Raw genomic sequence first — 23,757 nt, 5'->3', positions numbered from 1 at the left:
TATATATATATATATATATATATATATATATATATATATATATATATATATACACACATACACACACATATATACATATATACACATACACACATACATATACACACATACATACATATACACACATACATTCATATACACACACACACACATACACACACACACACATATATATATATCTTCAATGAAGAGAACATTAAATTAATCAGAGATACACTGATACACGTTCTAATGGTACATTGTGTTTGCTAACTGTGTTAGAAGGCTAATGGATGATTAGAAAACACTTGAAAACCCTTGTGCAATTATGTTAGCACCGCTGTAAACAGTTTTGCTGTTTAGAGGAGCGATAAAACTGACCTTCCTTTGAGCTAGTTGAGAAACTGGAGGATTACATTTGTGGGTTCGATTAAACTCTAAAAATGGCTAGAAAGAGAGAGCTTTCATGTGAAACTCGACAGTCTATTCTTGCTCTTAGAAATGAAGGCTATTACATGCGAGAAATTGCCAAGAAACTGAAGATTTCCTACAACGGTGTGTACTACTCCCTTCAGAGGACAGCACAAACAGGCTCTAACCAGAGTAGAAAGAGAAGTGGGAGGCCCAGCTGCACAACTGAGCAACAAGACAAGTACATTAGTGTCTAGTTTGAGAAATAGACAACTCACAGGTCCTCAACTGGCAGCTTCATTAAATAGTACCCGCAAAACGCCAGTGTCAACGTCTACAGGGAAAAGGCGACTCAGGGATGCTGGCTTTCAGGGCAGAATGGCAAAGAAAAAGCCATATCTGAGACTGGCTAATAAAAGGAAAAGATTAATATGGGCAAAAGCACACAGACATTGGACAGAGGAAGATTGGAAAAAAGCGTTATGGACAGACGAATCGAAGTTTGAGGTGTTTGGATCCCACAGAAGAACATTTGTGAGACGCAGAACTGAAAAGATGCTGGAAGAGTGCCTGACGCCATCTGTCAAGCATGGTGGAGGTAATGTGATGGTCTGGGGTTGCTTTGGTGCTGCTAAAGTGGGAGATTTGTACAAGGTAAAAGGGATTTTGAATAAGGAAGGCTATATCTCAATTTTGCAACGCCATACCCTGTGGACAGCGCTTGATTGGAGCCAATTTCATCCTACAAGACAATGACCCAAAGCACGCCTCCAAATTATGCAAGAACTATTTAGGGAAGAAGCAGGCAGCTGGTATTCTATCTGTAATGGAGTGGCCAGCGCAGTCACCAGATCTTAACCCAATAGAGCTGTTGTGGGAGCAGCTTGACCGTATGGTACGCAAGAAGTGCTCATCAAGCCAATCCAACTTGTGGGAGGGCCTTCTGGAAGCATGGGGTGAAATTTCTCCCGATTACCTCAGCAAATTAACAGCTAGAATGGCAAAGGTCTGCAATGCTGTAATTGCTGCAAATGGAGCATTCTTTGACGAAAGCAAAGTTTGAAGGAGAACATTATTATTTCAAATAAAAATCATTATTTCTAACCTTGTCAATGTCTTGACTATATTTTCTAGTCATTTTGCAACTCATTTGATAAATATAAGTGTGAGTTTTCATGGAACACACAAAATTTTCTGGGTGACCCCAAACTTTTGAACGGTAGTGTACGTGGACAGGCAGTGACACCTAGCGTCATAGATAAGTATGATGCAAGGAGCCCGGCTCCCTGCACTGTGTTCGGCCCGGAACATGCGGACCGTATATCACGGACCGAACACGGTCGTGTGCATGGGGCCTTAGGAGCATTGCAAATCTGGAGAGGAGTTTAGAGCTCACTGAGCAAACACTGGCTGGGGCCAGTGAGATGGACGTGGGTGGAGGCGGGCAAACTCAGAATCCAGAGATTAGTAGCTGGGTAACATTTGGAGGAAGGGGTAGGGGAAAAAGTGTCAAGGAGGCTAGTCCTAAACTGGCACAACCTAGTAAATATGCCTGTTTGGCTGCTATTAGGGATGCAAGTCCAGAGACAGCATCACTGCAGCAGGGCGTTGCTCCTACCAACCAGGACAAGGCCTGCTGTAGGAAAGATGGAAGTAGGAGTGCAGCAAAAGGTCAGACATACTGGTGGTAGGGGATTCTATTATTAGGTGGACAGACAGTGGCATCTGTCGCCGTGACCGTGAATGCCGAATAGTGTGTTGTCTGCCGTGTGCATATTGCGGATCAGCATATTGCGGATCGAATAGATAGATTGCTGGGTCTGGCTGGCGAATGCTAGGCATAGGTACCAATGACAAAGTCAATGGGAGATGGAAGGTCCTTAAAAATGATTTTAGGGAACAGAGAGAAGCCCAGGACCTCCAAGGTAGTGTTTTCATAAATACTACCAGTGCCACGAGCGTCAGTAGAAAGACAGCAGGAGATTAGGGAGGTAAATAATTGGCTTAGAAATTGGTGCAGGAAGGATAGGTTTGGGTTCATGGGGAACTGGGCTTACCTCTGTTGGCTGCAGGCTCTAGGGTAGGGACAGGCTGCATCTAAATGGGGAGAGTTGTGCTGGGGGAAAGAATGGTTAGACGGCTGGAGGAGCTTTTAACTAGTTAGTGACCGCCAATACACCTTTTCACGGCGGCCACTAATGGGTTTTATTCTGATGCACACTCCTTTCCACGGCGCTGTATCAGAATAAACAGAGCAGGGAGCCTTTAAATCTCCCTGCTCTCAGCTACAAGAGGTAGCTGAGGGCATCCCTGCTCAAACGGGTGAGATCGATATCAGTATCAATCTCACCCGTTTAACCCCTCAGATGTGGCGCTAAATAGCGAGCGCTGCATCGGAGTTGTTTTGGAGATAAGATCGCCGAGTGTCTGTCTCCGATGGCAGTAAAGGCCCCCAGGTCTGCCTTTAGTAAGTGCCTGATAGGTCATGCCAGAAGCATGGCCGGATCACATATTAAAGTACCCTAGTAAAAAAAAAAAAAAATTTAATAAAAAAAATGAATAACCCACTTTCCTCCCTTACAAAATGCTTTACTATAAAAAAACAAAATGTATAAAAAAAAGTTACCCATATTTGTTATCGCCGTTTACGAAACTACCCCGACTATAAAGCTATTACATTATTTAACCTGCATGGTGAACGCCATAAAAAAATAAAATAAAAAACAATGGAAAAATTTGTTTTCTGTGAATCCTGCCTTAAAAAAAAATTTGATAAACAGTGATCAAAAACTCGCATCTACTCCAAAATGGTACCAATAAAAACTAGAAGTTGTCCCGCAAAAAAAAAAGCCCTCATACAACTGCATTGGCGGAAAAATAAAAAAAAAGTTAAGGCTCTTCAAAACTGAGACCCAAAACAACGAATTTTGAAAAAAAATGTGTTATCTATACAGATTTGGTACCTTTGCATTCGTAACACCCCGCTGAATAAAGTTAGTGTTATTTATACCACACGGTAAACGGTGTAGATTTACAACGCATAAAAAAAGTGACGAAATTAGTTTTTCTTCTATTCCCCCCCCCAAAAAAAGTTTATAAAAGTTAATCAATAAATTATATGTACCCCAAAATGGTGCTATTAAAAACCACAAGTTGTCCTGCAAAAAACAAGACGTTATACACCTATGTCGGCGCAAAAATAAAAAAGTTATAGCTCTTGGAATACGACGATGGAGAACTGTAAAAAATAGCTTGGTCATGAAGATTTAAAATAAGCTGGTCACTAAGGGGTTAAACAACGATCTGGAGGGAGGGTGGGGATACACAAGTGGGGTTAGATTTAGTACACAGGTAGTGGGATACAGAAGGGAATAATGGGGATTTAGTGGGGGCTGGGGTTAGAAAGCCGAGTAGGGAGGTGACTAGGAATAAATACGGAGCTAAGAATATGAAAGGTGTCTGTAAAATTAAATATATGCTGGCGAATGCAAGAAGTCTTGCAAGTAAAATGGACAAGTTGGAGATTCTAGTTTGGGGATGCAAAGTATCGAAACAGTATCGAAGTTTCGATGCATCGTGCATCCCTAGATCAGATACAATATCAGATGTGGAGGTCCGGGAGCACTAGGGCAATAGTGACCACAATATGGGAAGTTTTAATATCATTTTCATTAAAACAATACGAAGGGGAGCAACAAAAACCTGGAATTTTAGGAAAGCAAGATTCAATTGACTGAGGGAAACACTTGTTGACTGGGATCATGTAATGGTAAATAGGGATACTGATGCTAAATGGGGAGCTTTTAAAGATATATTACATGAATCATGTAGTAAGTTTATACCCACTAGTAACAAAATGTCTAGGAATAAAAGGAGACCAATATGGATGAATAGGGAATTACTGAATATAGTAAGACAAAAACAAAAAGCATTTAAAAACAATGAAGGCTGAGAGCTCAGCAGAAGCATTCCAGACGGTACGTAGATCTCAATAGAAAATGTAAAAATTAAAATCAACTTAGCAAAGTTATCTACAGAAAAACAAAAATCGCTAAACGACATTAAAATAAATCCCCAAAAATGTTATAGTTATATATATATATATATATATATATATATAAATGCAAAATAAAACAAATCTAATATTGTCACTCTTAACCCCTTCCCTCTTTGGCCACTTTTGACCTTCCTGACAGAGCCTCATTTTTCAAAATGAGACATATTTCACTTTATGTCGTAATAACTTCGGAATGCTTTAACCTATCCAAGCGATTCGGAGATTGTTTTCTCGTGACACATTCGACTTTGTTACTGGCATAATTTGCGCGATACATTCAGTATTCAATTGTGGAAAACACCAAAATTTTGTAAAAAAAATTGCAAAAATGTGCATTTTTCTAAATTTAAATGTATCTGCTTGGAAGAAAGGCAGTTATAACCACACAAAATAGTCGCTAATTTACATCATTTGTCTACTTTAGGTTGGCATAGTTATTTGAACATCCTTTTATTTTTCTAGGACGTTACAAGGCTTAGAACTTTAGCAGAAATGTCTCACATTTTCAAGATTTCAAAAGGCTATTTTTGCAGGGGCCAGTTTAGTTGTGAAGTGACCCCATTTTAAAAACTTCACCCCTCAAAGTATTCAAAACAGCATTTAGAAAGTTTAACCCTTTAGACGTTTCACACAAATTAAACCAAAGTAGGAGGTGAAATGTACTAATTTCATTTTTAGTTGTTGCAGAAATTCATTTTGAATCCATTTTTTTTGTAACACAAAGTTTTACCAGAGAAACGCAACTCAATATTTATTGCCCAGGTTCTGCAGTTTTAGGAAATATCCCACATGTGGCCCTAGTGTGCTACTGGACAGAAGCACGGGCCTCAAGCACCTAGTGGATTTTGGGCCTCCTTTTTTATAATATATTTTAGGCACCATGTCGGGTTTGAAGAGTTCTTGCGGTGCCAAAACAGTGGAAATCCCCCAAAAGTGACCCCATTTGGGGAAACTACAGCTCTTAAGGAAATTATCTAGGGCTAAAGTGAACATTTTGACCCTACAGGTTTATTGCAGAAATTATTGGAAGCATGCCGTGAAAATGGAAATCTACATTCTTTCAAAGAAAATGCAGGTTCAGATAATTTTTTTTCTAATTTCCACAAGGACTAAAGGAGAAAAAGCACCGCAACATTTGTAAAGGAATTTTTCCCGAGTAAAATAGTACCCCATATGTGGTAAAACAAACGGCTGTTTGGACACACGGCAGGGCTCAGAATGGAGAGAGCGCCATTTGGCTTTTGGAGCTCAAATTTAGCAGGAATGGTTTGCGGAGGCCATGTCGCATTTGCAAAGCCCCTGAGGGACCAAAACAGTGAGAAAACGCAAAAAAGTGACTCCATTTAGGAAACTACAAATAAAGGAAAAAAAGAACCACAACATTTGTAAAGCAACTTCTCTGGAGTACGGAAATACCCCGTATGTGGTCAAACTGCTGTTTGGGCACACGGCACGGCTCAGAAGGGAAGGAGCGCCATTTGGCTTTTGGAGCACGAATTTTGCTGGATTGGTTTCTGGTCGAAATGTCGCATTTGCAAAGACCCTGTGGGACCAAAACAGTGGAAATCCCCCAGAAGTGACCCCATTATGGATACTACACCCCTCAAGGTATTCACCTAGGGGTGTAGCGAGCATGTTAACCCCGCAGGTGTTGTGCAGAAATTGGTGTGCACTCGAAAATGGGATTTTTTTCCATAGATATACCAATATGTGGCGCCCAGCTTGTGCCACCATAAAGACAGCTCTCTATTATTTCCCGGATTTAGAATCACCCTACATGGGGCACCAATATTTTGCCTGGACATTCGACAGGGCTCAGGAGTGAAAGAGCACCATATGAAATTGAGGCCTAATTTGGCGACATATAAAGTATTGGTTCACAATTGCAGAGGCTCTGATGTGAAGTAATAGAAGAAACCCCTGAGAAGTGACCCCATTTTAGAATCTACACCCCTCAAGGCATTTATTAAGAGGTGTAGTGAGCATTTTCACCCTACAGGACTTTACCATAAATGATTGCGCTGCGGATGGTGCCAAGTAAAAATTTCAATTTTTCCCCAGATATGCCAATTCAGTGCCAAATAGGTAATGCCCAGCCTATGCCACTGGAGAGAGACACCCCAAAAATTGTTAAAAGGTTTCTCCGGGGTATGGCGGTGCCATATATGTGAAAGTAAATTGCTGTTTCGGCACACTATAGGGCTCAGATGGGTGAGAGCGCCGTTTGGTTTTTGAAGCGTAGATTTTGCTTGGTAGTTTTGTTGGGAATTTTACTGGTATTTCAGTTTATAATGTGGGGGTACATGTAAGCTGTGCAGAGTACATCAGGGGAATAGTCAGGTGGTATAATAATGGGGTAAACAATAAAATAATCCATAGATGTGTGTTACGCTGTGAAGCAATCTTTTCTGCACAGGCCGGTGTCGAACTGATAAACGGTGTCTTTACTTATCCCGCTTTTGGTCCACACTCCGCACCTTTGCAGTTTGGGGAATTTTTCTGGGAAAGTGTTGTCCTGGTATAATACGGGCACCCTCGCTTCCAGCAGAAAAGTTTGGGCCCTCCCCTTCCTTGTTCCCCAATTTTAGGGCCCCGATAAATCGCCTCTAGAAACAGACGAAATGTTCTCCTCTGATCTGCACAACCGCTTATTTTTATTTCTTGACCTATTGGAGCCTTAACTAATTTTATTTTTTCATAGACGTAGTGGTATGAGAGCCGTTTTGTTGTAGGACGAGCTGTAGTTATTATTGGTACCATTTTAGGGTACCTGCGACTTTTTGATCACTGTTTTTCCTATTTTTTGAGAGGCAAGGTGACCAAAAAACAGAAATTCGGGCATAGTTTTTTTTTTTATACAGTGTTCACCATGCGCTATAAACTGCATGTTAACTTTACTCTGCGGGTCAGTCAGATACCTAATTTATAGCACTTTATGTTTTACAACTTTTTACACAATAAAATTACTTTTGTAAGAAGAATGTATTTTCTGGCAACATGTTGTGAGAACCATAACTTTTGAATTTTTTCGTCACGGAGCTGTATGAGGGCTTGTTTTTTGCGAGGCTAGCTATAGTTTTTATAGATACCATTTTTGGATACATGTGACTTTTTGATCACTTTTTATTTCAATTTATGTAGGGCAAAAAGGGACGAGAAAAACAAAATTCTGCCATTGTTTGTTACATTTTTTTTACGCCATTCACCACGTGGAATATTTTTATAGTTTAGTCTGTTACGGTCGCGGCAATACCAAATATGTATGGTTTTTTTATTTTTTTCAATAATAAAAGGACTTGATAAGGGAAAAAGGGCGATTGTGTTTTATTTTATTACTTGAAACTTTTATTATATTTTTTTCAACTTTTCTTTTCACTTTTCTTTAGTCCCACTAGGGGACTTGAAGGTCCAACTGTCAGATTGTTTTTCTAATATGTAGTGCAATGTATTAGATCTGTCAGTCATTCACTGACAGCAAGCCGATTAGGCTTCGACCCTGGGTGGGGCCTAATCGGCTTCCGTAACGGCAGACAGGAGGCCATTGTTATTGTTGCCACAATAGCAGTCGGCAGCCGTGCGATTGCAAGGCACAGCTGCCGATCCGCTAACCACAAAGATGCAGCTATCGCATCTGAGCGCTGCATCTAAGGGGTTAATGGCAGGGATCGGAGCTAGCTCCGGTTCCTGCCGCTACAGGTGGATGTCAGCTGTAACATACAGCTGACATCCACCGCTGAGGACGCCGGCTCAGCTGCTGAGCCGGCGGCATCCTGCCGGTGGCTACGGAAGCCTCAGGCCACGCCTCCGGGCGGGGGCTGGAAGCTCTCCGCTAGGCACACTGGGAGGCCAGTAGTAGGCCTCCGGTTGCCATTGCAGCCGCCGACAACCCGGCGATCACTTTTGACGGCTGAATTTAAAGAGACTGTCACCACATTATACACTCCTCTGTACATTAAGAAAGTAATTAGCATAAAGCTAAAATCGCTCCCAACGTGGTAAAAATAGATCGTTTTTCTAAATAAAAAGCACTGCTGTCACCTACATTATAGCGCCGATCTAATGTAGGAGATAGGGCACTTATAATGTGGTAACATAGCCTCTTTAAGGGGTTAATGGCGGGGACCAAAGCTAACTTCGGTGTCCGCCATTACAGCAGGATGTCCTCTAAGATACAGCTGACATCCGGGGATGATGGCACCCACTCAGCTTCTCAACCGGTGCCATGCATTTGTCGTAAGTATACAACATTTTGCGGGAAGCACTGGCTTTCCATGACGTATACTTACGACAAAAGTGGGGAAGAAGTTAAAGATGACCATGGGAATAATTGTAGAGGACAAAGTGAGGGCTGAGATATTAAACACATACTTTTCCTCTGTGTTCACTGATGAGCTGCCAGTACCAGATATTCAGGTGGACGGTGATAAAGGTTCCCCACCTAGTCCTACCAGCTTAACACAGAGGGAAGTACGGCTACGTCTGAGGAAATTAAATATGGATAAATCCCCTGGCCCAGACGGCATTCATCCACAAGTATTAAGAGAATTAAGCTCAGTATTGTACAGACCATTGTATCTCATCTTCTTAGACTCTCTTGTAACAGGATCAGTGCCACTAGATTGAAGGACAGCTGATGTTTTACCAATATTTAAGAAGGGTAAAAAGGTGAAACCGAGTAACTACCGTCCAGTAAGTTTGACATCTGTGGTATGTAAAGTATTTGAGGGTATTCGAAGAGATGAACTACAAAAGTATTTAGCAGAGAAAAGTGTAATAACTGATAACCAGCATGGATTCATGAAAAACAGGTTGTGCCTAACTAACATGCTCAGTTTCCATGAGGCGGTAAGTGCAAATCTGATTGTTGGTCATGCGGCTGATGTGATTTATTTGGAGTTTGCAAAAGCATTTGATACTGTTCCACACAAGTCTTGTTCTGAAGCTACAGGGACTGGGGGGAGGGGGGTGTATGCAAGTGGGTAAAGAATTGGTTAAAGAGGCTCTGTCACCAGATTTTCAAACCCCTATCTCGTATTGCAGCAGATCGGCGCTGCAATGTAGATTATAGTAACTTTTTTTTTTTCAAAAACGAGCATTTTTGGCCAAGTTATGACAATTTTTATATTTATGCAAATGAGCCTTTCTTAAGTACAACTGGGCGTGTTTAAAGTTATGTCCAAGTGGGCGTGTATTGTGTGTGTACATCTGGGCGTTTTTACTTGTTTTATTAGCTGGGCGTTGTGAATGGAAGTGTAGAATGCTGACGAATCAGCATCATCCACTTCTCTTCGTTAACACCCAGCTTCTGGCAGTGCACAGACACACAGCGTGTTCTCCAGAGATCATGCTGTGACGTCACTTCCTGCCCCAGGTCCTGCATCGTGTCGGACGAGCGAGGACACATCGGCATCAGGCGACAGAGGCTACATCGACTTACCTGCAAACGCCGATGCTGCTGCAGAATCAACTGTAGCCTCTGTCGCCTGGTGCCGATGTGTCCTCGCTCGTCCGACACGATGCAGGACCTGGGGCAGGAAGTGACGTCACAGCGTGATCTCTCGAGAACACGCTGTGTGTCTGAACTGCCAGAAGCTGGGTGGTGACAATGAGAAGTGGATGATGCTGATTCGTCAGCATCATACACTTCCATTCACAACGCCCAGCTTCGTAAAACAAGTAAACACACCCAGATGTACACACACAATACACGCCCAGTTGTACTTAACCCCTTCGCACTCAGGTCAGTACTATTACGTCCTGCTGAGCGCATCGTTCACGCTCAGCTCAGTAATAGTACTGACCTGAGTTAACTACAGTTCGTTACGCAAAAAATAAGTCCTCGCACGACTTTCCTGATGGAGAAATAAAACAGTTATGGCTCTTAGAATAAGGTAACACAAAAAGTAAATTATACTTTACAAAATGTATTTTATTGTGCAAACGCCATAAGACATAAAATAAAACTATAAACATAGGGTATCTCCATAATCATATCGCCCCACAGAATAAAGTGAATATGTCATTTGTAGCGCACGGTGAACGCTGTAAAAAAAAGTATAATAAAAAACAATAGTCAAATTCCAGTTTTTTAGTCACCACGCCTCTTAAAAATAGAATAAAAACTGATCAAAAAGCCGCATGCTCCCCAAGAAAACTACAATGGATTCCTCAAGGTCTCTAGTTTCCAAAAAGGGGTCACTTTTGGGGGGTCTCCACTGTTTTAGCACCACAAGACCTCTTCAAACCGGACATGGTGCCTAATAAATTAAATTAAATTTCACCTCTACTTTGCTCTAAATTCCTGTGAAACATCTAAAGGGTTAATAAACTTTCTAAATGCTGTTGTGAATACTTTGAGGGGTCTAGTTTCTGAAATGGGGTGTTTGATAAGGGTGTCTAATATATGGGCCCCTCAAAGCAACTTCAGAACGGAGCTGGAAACTAAAAAATAAAATAAAAATGAGGCAATACTTCGCTTCTTACATTATACTCATAATGAGCCGTGCCCACCCCGAAATGACCCCAGTTTTGACCGTTTGTATAAACGGAGACCCCTATTAGACCGTTTCAGTGCCCGGTTTTCCCAAGCATACAGCCCCAAGAAGTGTATTTCTATTGATGAGTCCTTGGTACATTTTAAAGGGAGGGTTCAATTCCACCAGTACCTGCCGGGTAGGAGGGCAAGGTATGGCGTGAAGATGTATAAGCTGTGCGAGAGTGCATCAGGGTATACCTACAAATTTAGGATATATGAAGGGAAGGACACCAGTATTCAGCCCCCAGAATGCCCCCCCTTACTGGGAGTTAATACAAAAATTGTGTGGGATTTGGTGCACCCACTGCTGGACCAGGGTTACCACCTCTACATGGATAATTTTTATACCAGCGTCCCACTCTTCAACTGCCTCGCTTCCAGAAGTCCTGCGGCATGCGGCACTGCTAGAAGAAATCTGAGAGGCCTCCCTAAGACTCTGCTTGGGCAAACAAGAAGGGGAGAGAGCAGGGCACATTCTAGCAGCAACATATTGTGTGTCAAGTACAAGACAAGGGAGATGCCACACCAGTACCCATGTACCTGTACGAGGTACCAGTACAGAGACCCCCAAACCAGACTCCATCCTGGACTACAATAGGTAGATGGGAGGGGTGGACTTGTCAGATCAAGTCCTGAAGCCCTACAGTACTTCTGGAAGCGAGGCCACACGCATCGTACCAGGACAACACTTTCCAGGAGAAGTTCCCCAAACTGGCAAGAAGGGAAAAAGTCAAAAGAGGTGCAAAAGTCTGCTATAAGAGGGGGATAAGGAGGGACACAATATATCAATGTGACGCTTGTCCCGAAAAACCAGAGCTCTGTATGAAAGAGTGTTTTCAAATTTATCATACATCCCTTTATTTTTAATTTACCCCAGTTTTACTCGCTCTGATCCACTTCGCACAGCTTACCCCTCCTCATCTTTCCCCTCTGAGCCCTGCTGCGTGCCCAGGCAGCTAATAGCCACATGTAGGGTATTGCCGTACCCAGGAGAACCCACATTACAGTTTATGAGGTGTATATTTCCGGTGGCGCATGCTGGGCACACTATATCGGACACTGAATTGGCATATATGTATAGAAAATTGCAAATTTCACTCTGCACCATCTGTTGCGCATTATCTTTTACACAATAACTGTGGGGTCAAAATGCTCACTACACCTCTAGATGAATGACTTAAGGGGTGTAGATTTTAAAACAGGGTCACTTCTCGGGGGTTTCAACTGTACCGGTACCTTAGGGGCTTCTGCGTACAAGACATAGCACCAGAAAAGCTCCAGTAGACCAAATGGTGGTCCTTTCCTTCTGAGCCCTGCCGTGTGCCTAGGCAGCTAATAACAGCCACATGTAGGGTATTGCCGTACCCGGGAGAACCCACATTACAGTTTATGGGGTGTATGTCTCCGGTGGCACATGCTGGGCACAATATATCGGACACTGACATGGCATATATATAGAAAATTGCAAATCTCACTCTGCACCATCTGTTGCGCATTATCTTTTACACAATACCTGTGGGGTCAAAATGCTCACTACACCGCTAGATGAATTCCTTAAGGGGTGTCGTTTTTAAAACGGGGTCACTTCTCGGGGGTTTCAACTGTACTGATACCTCAGGGGCTTCTGCACACATGACTTCGCACCAGAAAATTCCCAGTAGGCCACATGGTGGTCCTTTCCTTCTGAGCCCTCCTATGGGCCCAAACGGCAGCTTATCACCACAAATAGGGTATTGCCACACTGAGGACAAATTGGGCAACAAAATGGGGTATTTTATTCCTTGTGAAAATAAGAAATTTAGAGCCAAAACTACCTCTTATTGGAAAAAATAACATTTTTTTTTAATTCACAGCCCAATTCAAATAAATTCTGTGAAAAAACTGTGGGGTCTAAATGGTCACAACACCCATAAATAAATTCCTTGAGGGGTGTAGTTTCCAAAATGGGGTGACTTTTGGTGGGTTTCCATTGCTTTGATACCTCTGAGGCTCTGCAAATGCGACATGGCACCCGAAAACCAATCCAGCAAAATCTGGACTCCTAAGAACACATCACCACAAATGGGGTATTTTGTTCCCTGTGAAAATAAGAAATTCTGATCAAAAATGACATCTTATTGGAAAAATTGTCATTCTTTTAATTTCACAGCCCAATTCAAATACGCGCTGTGAAAAAACTACGGGGTCAAAATGGTAACAACCATAAATGAATTCCTTGAGGGGTGCAGTTTCCAAAATGGGGTCAGTTTTGAGGGATTCCTACTGTTTTGGCACCTCAACACCTCTCCAAACCTGGCATGCTGCCTAAAATATATGCTAATAAAAAAGAAGCACCAAAATGCACTAGGTGCTTCCTTGCTTCTAGGGCTTGTGTTTTAGTCCACGAGCGCAGTAGAGCCACATGTGGGACATTTCTAAAAACTGCAGAATCTGGACAATACATATTTAGTAGTGTTTCTCTGGTAAAACCTTCTTTGTTACAGAAAAAAAATAGAATAAAATTGAAATTCAGCAAGAAAAAGGAAATTTGCAAATTTCACCTCCACTTTGCTTTAATTCCTGTGAAATGCCTGAAGGGTTAAAAAAAACTTTCTAAATGCTATTTTGAATACTTTGAGGGGTCTAGTTTTTAAGATGGGGTGTTTTATGGGGGTTTCTAATACATAGGCCCCTCAAAGCCCCTTCAGAACTGAACTGGTACCTTAAAAAAAAGGCTTTTTAAATTTTCTTAAAAATATGAGAAATTGCAGTTTATGTTCTAAGCCTTGTAACGTCCAAGAAAAATAAAATAATGCTCTAAAAACGATGCCAATCTAAAGTAGACATATGGGAAGTGTGAACTAGTAACTATTTTGGCTGGTATAACCATCTGTTTTACAAGCACATGCATTTAAATTCGGAAAAATGCTATTTTTTCAAATTTTTCTCTAAATTTTGCAATTTTTCACAAATAAACACTGAATATATCGACCAAATTTTACCACTAACATAAAGCCCAATGTCTCACGAGAAAACAATCTCAGAATCGCTTGGATAGGTTTAAGCATTCTGACGTTATTACCACAAAGTGAAATATGTCAGATTTAAAAAAATGGGCTCTGAGCCTTAAGGCCCAAACTAGGCTGCGACCTTAAGGGGTTAAGAAAGGCTCATTTGCATAAATATAAAAATGCTCATAACTTGGCCAAAAATGCTCGTTTTTGAAAAAAAAACCAAAAAAAACGTTACTGTAATCTACATTGCAACGCCGATCTGCTGCAATACAAGATAGGGGTTTGAAAATCTGGTGACAGAGCCTCTTTAAGGGACAGAAAACAAAGTCGTTATAAATGTAACTTACTCAAAATGGGTTGAAGTCAGCAGCGGGGTACCACAAGGATCGATGTTAGGCCCAATTATTTTTAATCTCTTATTAATGACCTTGGGATTGATAGCAGGTGTCCATTTTTGCTGACTATACAAAACTTTGTAGGATCCTTAAAGAGACTATCACCACATTATAAGTGCCCTATCTCCTACATAAGGAGATCGGCGCTATAATGTAGGTGAGAGTAATGCTTTTTATTTAATAAAACGATCTGTTTTCACCACTGTATTAGCGATTTTAGATTTATGCTAATGAGTTGCTTAATGCCCAAGTGGGCGTATTTTTTACTTTAGACCAATCAGCGCCATGCACTCCTCTCCATTCATTTAGACCGCGCATAGGGATCCTTTTAGATCAGTATGTGCTGTCTTACACTAACACATTAAAAATACTGAAGTGTTTAGACAGTGAATAGACATTCTACGGGATGTCTATTCACAATCTCTGCACTTCGTTACTGTTTCTATGGTAGTTACAGCAGAGCAAAGTGTAATCTTGCTGTAACCTGTCATTTACCGCGTAATCTCGCGAGATTACGCTTCCTCTGCTGTGACTACCACAGACAGAGTAACGAAGTGCAGCCATTGTGAATAGACATCCCGTGGAATGTCTATTCACTGTCTAAACACTTCAGTATTGTTAATGTGTTAGTATAAGACAGCACATAAGGATCTAGCAGAATCTCAATGCGCTGACAATGAATGGAGAGGGGTGCATGAGTCAGCGTCATACACTCCTCTGTACAACGCCCACTTGGTCTAAAGTAAAAATACGCCGAGTTGGGCATTAAGCAACTCATTAGCATAAATCTAAAATCGCTAATAAATTGGTGAAAATAGATAGTTTTATAAAATAAAAAAGCACTGCTGTCATCTACACTATAGCGCCGATCTCCTTATGTAGGAGATAGGGCACTTATAATGTGGTGACAGAGCCTCTTTAAAACTCAGATTGACTAAAATATTACAGGAAGACCTAGATAAATTGGCGGCATGGGCAAAAACATGACAGATGAAATTTAATGTCGATAAACGTAAAGTAATGCACCTAGGACACAATAATAGTATTAAACCATATACGTTAAACGGAATAAAACTGGGGATAACTGACCAGGAAAAGGACCTGGGTATTCTGGTAACAAATAAGCTAAGCAGAAGCACTCAATGTTAGTCAGCAGCTGCAAGTAGGATTTTAGGTTGTATAAAGAGATAAAAACCATTACCACCTCCCTTGTAAGGCCACATCTAGAATATGGAATTTAGTTTTGGGCTCCACATTGTAAAAAGGACAGAGGAGAACTGCAGAGGGTTCACGGCGGGCAACGAGTTTATTAAATGGGATGAAAAATTTGGCTTGTTCAGCTTGGAAAAAAAGGACGTCATAAGAGGGGATCTTATTAATATGTATAAGTATATGTGTGGTCAATACAGAGAACCAGCACATGATCTGTTCCTTCCAAGGACTCTACAAATGACCAGGGGACACCGATTGCGTGTGGAAGAAAGACGTTTCAGACATTAACTGTAAAGAAGCCTCTTCTATATTTGAGTGGTCAAGCTATGAAATTTATTTACGAATGGCATGGCATTGAGGGTTATAGTTAATCAGGCATTGAATGACGGGTAATTTATTGAGAAAGGTTGAACCAGATGGACCTATGTCTTTTTTTCAACCTATGTAACTTCGTAACTATGTAACGAGTACAAAAATCTAATTTTCTCATTTATGTTATTTTTAAATGACAAATGTTGTTTTTGGAGCGGTTTTCAATAGAGTATGAAAAACGGCTCCAAAAACGTCCCAAGAATTGACCTGCACTTCTTTTACGCGGCCGTTTTTAAAACTGCTGCGTAAAAAAACGGCCCATCGGAACAGAACGCAGTTTTTCCCTATGAAATCAATGGGCAGATGAAAATGCATTCTGCTTCAGATTTTTCGGCCGTTTACAGCCCGAAATGGCAGAAAATAGGCGGTGTGAACATACCCTTAGAATGAGAAGTGACACGAATCGGAGGAACTTCGCTCTTTGACTGATGAGATTCAGAGATCACAGACCGTAACCAATGCGCAATAGTGGTCTTTGATGCAGTCGATCCTTCGCGTGGCCCCTCAGGAACAGAAAAGGAATTGCAGACTGATTATTCCTGGCCTTATGCATGGTCTGAATAACTGTTTCAGAGACCTTGGCTTCAACAGCCACACCGTTAAACACACAAGCTAAGCGGGGTGGAAGAGCGGAACTTGGAAAAAACGGCCACGTCGAGCGGGAATACGCTAATGCGTGTCCGCGAGCAGGTAGTAGAGAAGATCAGAGTATCAGGCCCGACGAGGCAAGACTGGCGCCACCAAGATTGCAGGAACGCCTTTCCTCTTTAGTACTGTGAGTAGTAGCGGAAGGGGAGGAAATAGATGCAGGAAGGAGTGACCAGAGCGTTGACCGCAATGTCCCTGGTATCCCATGCTCTGGCCCACACGTGTTAGGAACTTGTGGTTGAGCCGTGATGCAAAGAGATCCACGTCAGGTGTGCCCCACTTCTCGCAAAGGAAGACAACTACTCTCCTGGTTCCAGCTCCTCTCGACTTAGGAAATCTGCGGCCCAATTGTCCACTTCTAGTATGTGGACCGCTGACAAAGCTGGAACGTGACTATCTGCCCATAGAAGAATCTGAGAGAACCCCTCACTGAACCGATAGACTCCTGGTGCCACTCTGGTGATTGAGGTAGGTGACCCCGGCGAAGGAGCGTTTAATGGGAAAGAGCCAGGAAGATTGCCCTTCGATCCAGAAGATTGTTTTTGTTTTTTTTTAACAAGACTCCTTCATTGACCAGGTGCCCTGGACTGTGTGGAGGCCGAGGACTGTGCCCAACCCGGACAGACTGGCATCCGCTGAGATGATGCGAAGGGGGGGCCTGGTTTCATAGAGCGTGATGACCGACGAAGTCTCCCACCAGCACAACTACTGATGAATCCAAGAGGGTAGGAGAATCAATTTGTCCAGAGAAGTCGAAAACTTGTCCCAACGTGAAAGAATAGCTCCATTGAGAGGCCTGGTGTAAAGGATCTGCCAGGCACAACTTCTGTGTATACACCCATAGATAATCAGTCTGCACATGAGTCTATGTCTCTGAGACTGACTCCATCTTCCACCACTCAGGATGGCAGGCTTAGGAGTGGGAGAGCCTATCGCAGCCTGGCCAGACTGAGCTAGCTCCCACCCTCTGTCTATTTATACCTGCCTTTCCTGTTCCTCCTTTGCTTGCGATTCTTCTCATGTGATTTCCTGGCCCAGCTACAGCTTCTACTATTTGATCCTGCTCCATACTGACCCTGGCTTACTGACTACTCTCCTGCTCTGCGTTTGGTACCTCGTACACTCCTGGTTTGACTCGGCTCGTTCACCACTCTTGTTGCACGCGGTGTTGCCGTGGGCAACTGCCCCATTTCCCTTAGCTTTGTGTACCCTTGTCTGTGTCTCGTGCACTTACTGAGCGTAGGGACCGCCGCCCAGTTCTAGCCCGTCGCCTAGGGCGGGTCGTTGCAAGTAGGCAGGGACAGAGTGGCGGGTAGATTAGGGCTCACTTGTCCGTTTCCCTACCCCCATCATTACACCTGGAGTGGAACTGGGCAAATTGAACTGCCTCAAAAATCAAATGAAAGAGGGAGTGTTCCAGTGGAGGAGAACCACTTCCTCCCGAAGGGTCTTTACAAATCCGGGATTAACGGTATTTGAGTTCCTGACATGTGCAGCTAGCAATGCAGGACAAAGTGGATTAATAAAAGCATGTTGCATTTATTCTTCTGTGTTGGGTAAATATTGATTAACTCATTATGCTGCACTTCTGTCATCATTGGGATTAATTATTGCATTACTTGTCTATTACTGATGGTTATACACTTAGATATTTGGCAAATATTCATATTTGCTTATTATTGTATTTTATAATGCACACTGATGTAAATAATACACGTTTACTATGTATTTTCATACAATTAATTTTATGTAATTGATTATGTATTGGGATAGGGTTTATATACCCACTCTGTACACAACTATTAACTGCTTGAAAAAGACTATTGAGAGAGCTGAAATGTTGCACATTATAAGTGAATAAAGGACACACTGTTTTTCATGCAAGTCTGGAGGACTGACTTTTATTTTAGACAATTTGCCAAAGTCCATTGGTGAGCACCAGATATAACTTTTTGCTGTGCGGCAGTTAGTTTTTTTTCTTAAAATTTAGACTAGAGATGTTTAAAACATTAAAAAAAGTTGGTGCGCGAAGCATTACTTACTCGGGCGGCGCCATTTTTGATGGGTCCACTTCCCGAAGGAACTCGCACTGCATAGCCTGTTCAGCTGTACATCGTTTGCTGGGATCCAGCGCTAGCATATGATCAAACAAATCTAATGCTGCAGTGGGTATGCTGCAAAATAAATAACTTAATTATAATAAATAGACTGTATTTCCATTGTATTGTAATTAGTTTAGTTAGTCTTTAACTAGGACATATACTAGAAATCAAATATAAAAATTCACTTAACATAATTAAAAGGAGTTATCCCATGAAGAATATTATGTTTAAATAAAGCACCAAATTCTAAAAACATTTTGTATTTCAACTCCTAAAAATGATCCAGTGTAGTGATTACATTTACTTAGACAGTATGGCGCCACCTGGTGTTCAAGGGGTACACAAAAGACCAGCTAATAAGCAGAGTGCTGGTCGACACAAATGCCCAGTCACTTTCCCAACAGCCAGATCTCTGCATTATTGTCTCCTGTTCATTTCAGAGTTGGCAATATTAATCGTTTTTTGCTTGTCTGTGAAGGAGCAGAGCCTCTGTAGTAGCATGAAAGTAAAGCTTAGAAGTCTCCTCATCTTGTTAGAATTATAAAGATGGATTGTAAAGTAAGAAGGGACTAGATTTTCAGCTGCTAGAGGTGGAAGGAGACGATTAATAATAGATCAGTGGAGGTCCCACTCCCGGCGCCCCCATCGATTAGCTGACTGAAGGGGCCACGGCGACCAATGCCACAGCTTTTTCATAGTTTACCAGGCACAGTGCTGTGACTTCCGTAGCTGCGGTGCCTGGGATTGCAATTCCGGTCCCATTCTGCAGTGCCTGGTAAATTATAAAGAGGCCTCAATTGTCGTTGCAGACAGCTGATCGGTGGAGATGCCGGTTGTCAGACTCACATTGATCGGATATTGATGACCTATCCAAAAGGATAGGTCATCAATATAGAAGGCCTGGAGAATTCCTTTGACAGTATTTGAGGACTTTTCAAGGTCTGTAACAAATGTTTTGAAATCTGCTAAGTTATGCTTACAAAGCAAACTCTTCTCTGAGTTTTCGACGATATTGCTTCTTTGGTTTCATGGTGTTGAAATATGGTAACTTTATCACATCAGGCCAGACAGCAGGACAGGGGCTTCCACACATACGGCTTATGGAGAGAAGCGGAGAAATACAAAAAAGGGTAAGAACGTATGCAATTTTGAATTACAACCAAACATCGATCTAGGATAATGAAAGGACAGAAGAACAGATCAAGCCACAGTCCTATATTCTGCAACTTTAGGATACAGTATATAACTACCTTTTCAATAGGTTTATTAATGTATAAGACTAGGTCTACTCTGATTATTATCAGTAAAGCTTTACATTAGCCAGTCTAACTAGAGCCGAAGCCTAACCAACACAAAGCTAGAAACACAACCCTGCAATGTAATTAAAATCTGCATTCCGTAATTCAGTTCGGCACATAATGGGAAATACAAATGAAATAATATTCTGTAGAAGCACTTAAAAAGGACTATCAGCTCCAAAAAAACAACCATAACTAGGATAAATCAATTAATAACTAGGATTACGAATCTGTAAGTTGTATCTTTCTACTCGCTTGCATTTCCCCACTGTAAGCCCAAAAGCGGGCCGTGCACTGCATGCCGATGACTGGTCCTAGGAGTCCTCTCCATCATTTTACTGAGCTTAGGAGTCCTCTCTATACATCAGAATGTAGCGCACTACCTGTTTGAAGACTCAAAGCGTGGGCATGAAAATGAGTAGAAAGAAACATTACAGATTCAGAATCAGCGTCTTTCTATATGTTGATTATAGTGTTCCGAAGGTGACCGTTTCTTTAATGCAAACAGGCAAACTCCGCTTGAATACCCGAGCAATCCACTTTTGCGCCCTCCTGCGTGGGACTGTGACTGATGTCAAAGGGGTTGCCCTACAACAACAACTGGGCCTAAAATGAGGTCATTCACAAAATTGAATTTGCCATTTAAAATGAACAAAATCAGTATGAATCTTTAGATATGACTATTGAATCCCTTATATGGGGCCCCCTGCTGTTTGCTATCTATGCCACTCTGCACGTCCCTCGCTGGAGGACACATGTGCAGTCTAGCGTGATGTAGGAAAGAACCTAGTGACAGATGAATCCACTAGGGGCTCTCCAGCTAGAGTCGTAACTCGGCTTTCTCACATCATATAGTGTTGAGAAAGAGGAGCATGCAAGGTTAAAACAATTTTCCAGGCTCAGGCAGCGGCAGGGAGAGTTGTGCAGAGGCACATGCGCAGTATTATGGGGATGGTGAATGCCTCAAATCCTGTTGTGTGCCTACCAAAGATACCCAATATTAATGAAAGTAACAAAATATATAAGATGAGAAGGTATGTTGGGAGCCAATATAGGGCTGAAGCGACATACAATTGCATTAGAAACTATTAAAAAGGAGGGTCAAGTCCTGCTGGAAAATGAAATCAGCATCTCCATAAAGCTAGTCAGCAGAGGGAAGCATGAAGTGCTCTAAAATTTCTTGCTAGACGGCTGCATTGACTCTGGACTTGATATAAAACAGTGGACCAACACATAGGGATGCACGGTGCATCGAAACTTCGATACGGTTTCGATACTGTGCATCCCTAAACGGTTCGATACCGCTATTTCCTGTATTTCGATACTGAGCTGCGCAGCGGCACAGCTCAGTATAGTAATACATGAATGTATGGGAGCGCGGCTGCGGCTGTGTAATTCAGCCACAGCCCCGCTCCTGAGTCATGATAAGTTTGCGGGGTCAGGATGATGCGATGCGGCCGGAGCTGCACTAATGAGCGGCGGCGCTGAAGACAGAACATGACGGGCGCACTACAAAACACCCCCATGTTCTGTCTCGTGTGCCTGAACCGCTGCTCATTAGTGCAGCGCCGGCCGCACCTCCTCATGCTGACCGCGCACGCACTTCCTGTCAGGAGCGGGGCAATAGTTGTATTACACAGCCGCAGCCCCGCTCTATAACGGCGGCGATCAGAGAAACCTCTCATCTCCGCCGTTATTCCCCTGAATGCTGCGATCACAGCTGACTGCAGCATTCAGGAGAAAATGAGAAGGGGGGGGGGGGATGCCCCTGGATCGCGTCACAGGGAATTCCTGTGACGCGATCGAGGGCCATACCATATATGGGCAGACAGCCCAGGGTCTATTGACGGACCCCAGGGCTGTCTTACCATATTTCATGTTGTTAGGACATACCCAAGTATGTCCTAACAACTGCCTGTGTGCTATCCGTCCACAGGCTAATGTACTGGCACATATCTGATATATGTCAGTACATTAGAGTTTAAAAATAAAAGTAAAAACAAAGTATTGTTAAATTTAAAAAAAAATACACATTCACCTTTTTTACACTAAACATTAAAATAAGTCTCAATACATAAAATATACACATTCAGTAATTGCACGCAGAACAAATTTTTGCATCATTTATGATGTGTACGCTGTAAAAAAAATGAAATAAACACGGCTTTCATTCACTTAGTAATGTGAGGCGCGAGGTGCGATGAATTTAACCTCCATGTTCCTCACATTAATAGTAATTAACCCCATCATGTACCTCGCACATTAACCCATTATGACTGAGAAACATGATGGGATTAATTACTATTAATGTGAGGCGCGTTCAAAATTCATCACACCGTCGCGCCTCGCATCAGAAAACGGAAGAATTTTTTTTTATTACTGTTACTAAGTATCGAAATTGGTATCGAAATCGTAATACTAAACGAAGTATCGGTATCGAAGTCCAAATTCTGGTATCGTGACATCCCTACCAACACCGTTGCTCAGTGGTCCAAAGTCCTGTTTTCAGATGAAAGTAAATTTTGCATTTCATTTGGAAATCAAGGTCCCAGAGTCTGGAGGAAGAGTGGAGAGGCATCAATCCAAGTTGCTTGTGGTCCAGTGATGGTTTGGGGAGCCATGTCATCTGCTGGTGTTGATCCACTGTGTTATATCAAGTCCAGTGTCAGCACAGGCGTCTACCTGAAAATTTTAGAGCACTTCATGCTTCCCTCTGCTGACAAGCTTTATGGAAATGCTGATTTCATTTTCCAGCAGGACTTGGCACCTGCCCACACTGCCAAAAGTACCTGATTTAATAACAACTGTATCACTGCTTGATTGGCCAGCAAACTCGTCTGACCTAAACCCCATAGGGAATCAGAGACCAGACCTAACAATGCAGACGAGCTGAAGGCCGCTATCTAAACAACATGGGCTTCCATAACACCTCAGCAGTGCCACAGGCTGATAGTCTTCATGCCACGCCGCATTGATGCAGTAATTCATGCAAAAGGTATGGAGTGCATATGCAGTACGTACTTCTCAGTAGGCCCTCATTTTGGTATTAATAATCTCTTTTGAAATTGGGCTTATTTCATATTTTAATTTTCGGAGACACTAAATTTTGGGTTTTCATTAACGGTATATACATATATATATATATATATATATATACACACACACACACACACACACACACACACACACACACACACAATAGGGCTCGTACACACACTGCGTAATTGCCACATTTTTTCCGAACGGAATGCCGGACAGAAAAAACGCGGCAGAATACAGTAGCAGCAAAGTGGATGAGATTTATGCAATTTCATCCACATGCTGCGTAAAATTTCAGAGCCAAAATTAACCTGCGGTGCGTATTTTTTGGACCGCAGCATGTCAATTCCTGCTACGAAAGTGTGCAGAGTTGCTGCTTTTTTCAGAGGAGATGTCTCCATCTCCTAACATTTGGAAAAACGCAGCAATTTACGCACCATTTTCTGCCGTAAAAACCGCGAGAAGTGGTGCGTTTTTGAGGCAGTGGAAAGTCTTTGACTTTCAGCAGTATTTTTTGCAGCAATTCCGGTGTGTGTGGACAAGTCCTTAGGCTTCCATTTAACGCATACGTCGACCATAGACTATAATCCTATTCGTTTAATGTATCCATCATGAAAGGCTCTTGACGTATATATTAAAGGTATACCAGTGATGCATCCCAATTTACACGCTAGCGTAGGGCCAAAACGTGACGCGCACAGAGCCTAAGGCTTCGT

General features: G+C 42.2%; 1 protein-coding gene across 1 annotated transcript in view; it reads right to left on the bottom strand.

Annotated features, from left to right (window-relative positions):
• Nucleotides 1-23,757, bottom strand: part of CDK13 (cyclin dependent kinase 13) — a 172,570-nt gene that overhangs the window by 21,225 nt on the left and 127,588 nt on the right. The window contains exons 10-11 of the mRNA XM_075827037.1: nucleotides 19,685-19,801; nucleotides 18,645-18,776 (exon numbers count right to left, since the gene is read on the bottom strand). Coding sequence (XP_075683152.1) covers nucleotides 18,645-18,776; nucleotides 19,685-19,801 — 249 coding nt within the window. The remainder of the gene's footprint in view (nucleotides 1-18,644; nucleotides 18,777-19,684; nucleotides 19,802-23,757) is intronic.

This window comes from Rhinoderma darwinii, chromosome 5 (genome assembly GCF_050947455.1).
Source record: "Rhinoderma darwinii isolate aRhiDar2 chromosome 5, aRhiDar2.hap1, whole genome shotgun sequence".
Classification (NCBI taxonomy): Eukaryota; Metazoa; Chordata; class Amphibia; order Anura; family Rhinodermatidae; genus Rhinoderma; species Rhinoderma darwinii.
This window is presented reverse-complemented; position numbering and strand designations above follow the sequence as displayed.